Source organism: Alosa pseudoharengus, unplaced genomic scaffold (assembly GCF_046254945.1).
Source record: "Alosa pseudoharengus isolate Yale_2024_CS ecotype anadromous, Long Island Sound unplaced genomic scaffold, YU_APseudo_1.1 YU_APseudo_1.1_scf_7, whole genome shotgun sequence".
Lineage (NCBI taxonomy): Eukaryota > Metazoa > Chordata > Actinopteri > Clupeiformes > Clupeidae > Alosa > Alosa pseudoharengus.
In genome coordinates this window covers 4,347,121-4,349,620 of record NW_027468859.1, presented here as the reverse complement: position 1 = coordinate 4,349,620, position 2,500 = coordinate 4,347,121, and the positions used below count along the sequence as shown (strand labels likewise).

General features: G+C 40.4%; 1 protein-coding gene across 1 annotated transcript in view; it reads left to right on the top strand.

Moving 5' to 3' along the window:
- The window catches only part of paplnb (papilin b, proteoglycan-like sulfated glycoprotein), a 12,198-nt gene that overhangs the window by 5,976 nt on the left and 3,722 nt on the right, over positions 1-2,500 (top strand). The window contains exon 9 of the mRNA XM_076273177.1: positions 1,419-1,595. Coding sequence (XP_076129292.1) covers positions 1,419-1,595 — 177 coding nt within the window. The remainder of the gene's footprint in view (positions 1-1,418; positions 1,596-2,500) is intronic.

Genomic DNA, 2,500 nt, shown 5'->3' with positions numbered 1-2,500 from the left:
CATAACTGCCACCATACAACACACCAAATTGCCAACAGCACCACCATATGGCTTACTACCACAGTGCACCACTATACAGCAAATTCCACCAGCGCCAACTTCCCTAAGAACACATGACAGGATAGCTCTTAATGCCGATGAGAGCCAAACTATTTTTGAAGACTTAATCTGTCTGTATTAACTACCCCGTCAAAAGCATGTAAGTTTAAGTGTGCACACACTTAGCAACTTCTGGAACTAACTTTGGCTTAGTTAATCAGTTGATTTATTTGTCCTTAACATGTGATTTAATAATAATAACTATTAATATGTTAATTATAAACTACTTCTTCTACTACTATATTAATCTAAAAGCTGTACACAATACTTCAGCTATTTATCTTATTCATAACCTACAGTATACTGTAACTGGATGTTGTGACACAAATAACTCACCATAATGTCTTAATGAATTTACTGCACCATATAACATTGTATTTATGTAATCAGTCTACCGGTAATGACATTAATATGCACATTATTGTGCACCCCTGGGCAAATGTCATCATAACGTTTTATGTTTTCTGACTGACAACAGAATACCAATACCAAAAATGGAAAAAATATGTTTTTTTTTTCTTCTTAAAAAGCTCAAAGGCTGTTCTACAATATCATTATCATTTTGCGAACATTAAAAAAATTAGTATATACTGTATATAAAATGAGTATATACTGTATATAAAATGAGTATATACCGTATATGATTATGAGTATACTTTATTAGTACTTTATTATAGTAATTGTGCATGTGTCCAGGAGTTGCCACAATATCCCACTAACAGCAATGGTATTCACATACTCACAGAGGTGGTGATACAGCCCAGCTTTTGAACAATGCTGTTGGAAAGTGTTACAGAGCAAGTCCAGGCACTTTCCCATTGTTATCAGACATTTTTTTTTATCTGAAGGAATTTAATCAATCATCAAATCAGAGTGCTAGGAATCGCCCATGCGGTTGCACAGCAACACTGTTCAAAATGCTGTCCCATGTATCATCACCTTGCAGCTACAATCCTCGATTCTGTTCTAATGCACCTTTTTGTCAAATTCAGCGGATTGCTCTTCACGGCCATAATTATCAATTGTGTGTGTGTGTGTGTGTGTGTGTGTATGTGTGCGTATGTGTGTGTGTGTGTGTGTGTGTGTGTGTGTGTGTGTGTGTGTGTGTGCGTGCTCATTAATGACTCCAGCTTTTGTAGAAAAGTCTGGACTTTCTCAGTGTGGAGACACATCCAACTTAACTAACTATTGGGCTGAAATGTCAACAAATCCTTCCTCAGAATCAAGGACTGTACCTTTAACCCCCTGCAACTACTGAAGCTCCCTCACTAACACCCACACACTCTGGCCAGTCCACCATTGTGCGTATGTCTCCCCAGTGCTCGTCCTCGTGTGGACAGGGCACCCAACAGCGGGAGGTCTACTGCGTGGGCGGCCATGGCGAGAGGCTGCCGGAGTCGGCCTGTGCTGGACTGCCTCGGCCAGAGGAAGTGAAGACGTGCCAGAGGCCATCCTGCCACCAGCACATCAGCTACTACGTGTCAGACTGGAGCCTGGTAAAGCACAGTTCAGTTCTATTCCGTTTTAACCAGTCATGCACAATGTACAGGAACTTCACCAATGTTGCCCATGCAAATTTTGATCCAACCAGTGGTGAAAAGTGAAATGTGCTACCAAAGTGCAATGTACAGGATCACCATAAACAAGTCATTTTTTATTCATTCATTCATACTATATCACTAACATTTGTCAATCATTCATTCATTCATTTATAATTAGCATCATTAACATTGCCATAGCATTGTTCGTTCGTTCATTCGTTCATTCATACATACATTCATTCATTCATTCATTTAATATTTATTAACAGCACCATAGACTATTCTCATTGTCTCAAAGCACTTCACAGGGCCCAAGCTCTAATATATAGGCCATATACAGGCTTATGACAGGCCCAGGAGGGGAGGAGGCCTTTAGCAGAATTTACATTTAGTCAATAGATGATTTAATACCGATTGACTTACAGTGCTGTGCAGTTTTTGGCCCAATCCCAAAGTCCGGACTCACAGACTTTGCTGCGTGTTCTCACGAAATTAGTAAGGGCTTAGGGCTGTCCCAATGTTGCATTTCAAAGGTGTGAGGGTTTGAGTACACACTTACCAAGCTCTTTCCGTGAGTCTGCATCAGTGCAGACTTCACTAAAGGGAATTACCAAAGGGTTGTGACGTTTACCGCAGAGAGCATAGGGAAATCCGAAAATTACAAAGGTAAACAACTGCACGACACACGACCAGCTTGTAAAACAAGAGTTTGAAAGAATGTGGAATCAGGCAGCCGTCTCCAGTGCCGTGGCCGTGTGAAAAGCAACACACTTAAAATGAAAATTCCCAAACCGGCAAATGTCAGCAACATCTTTGTTATGAAACGTCACTAAGGTAACATGTGATCCTGTGAAGTGCTG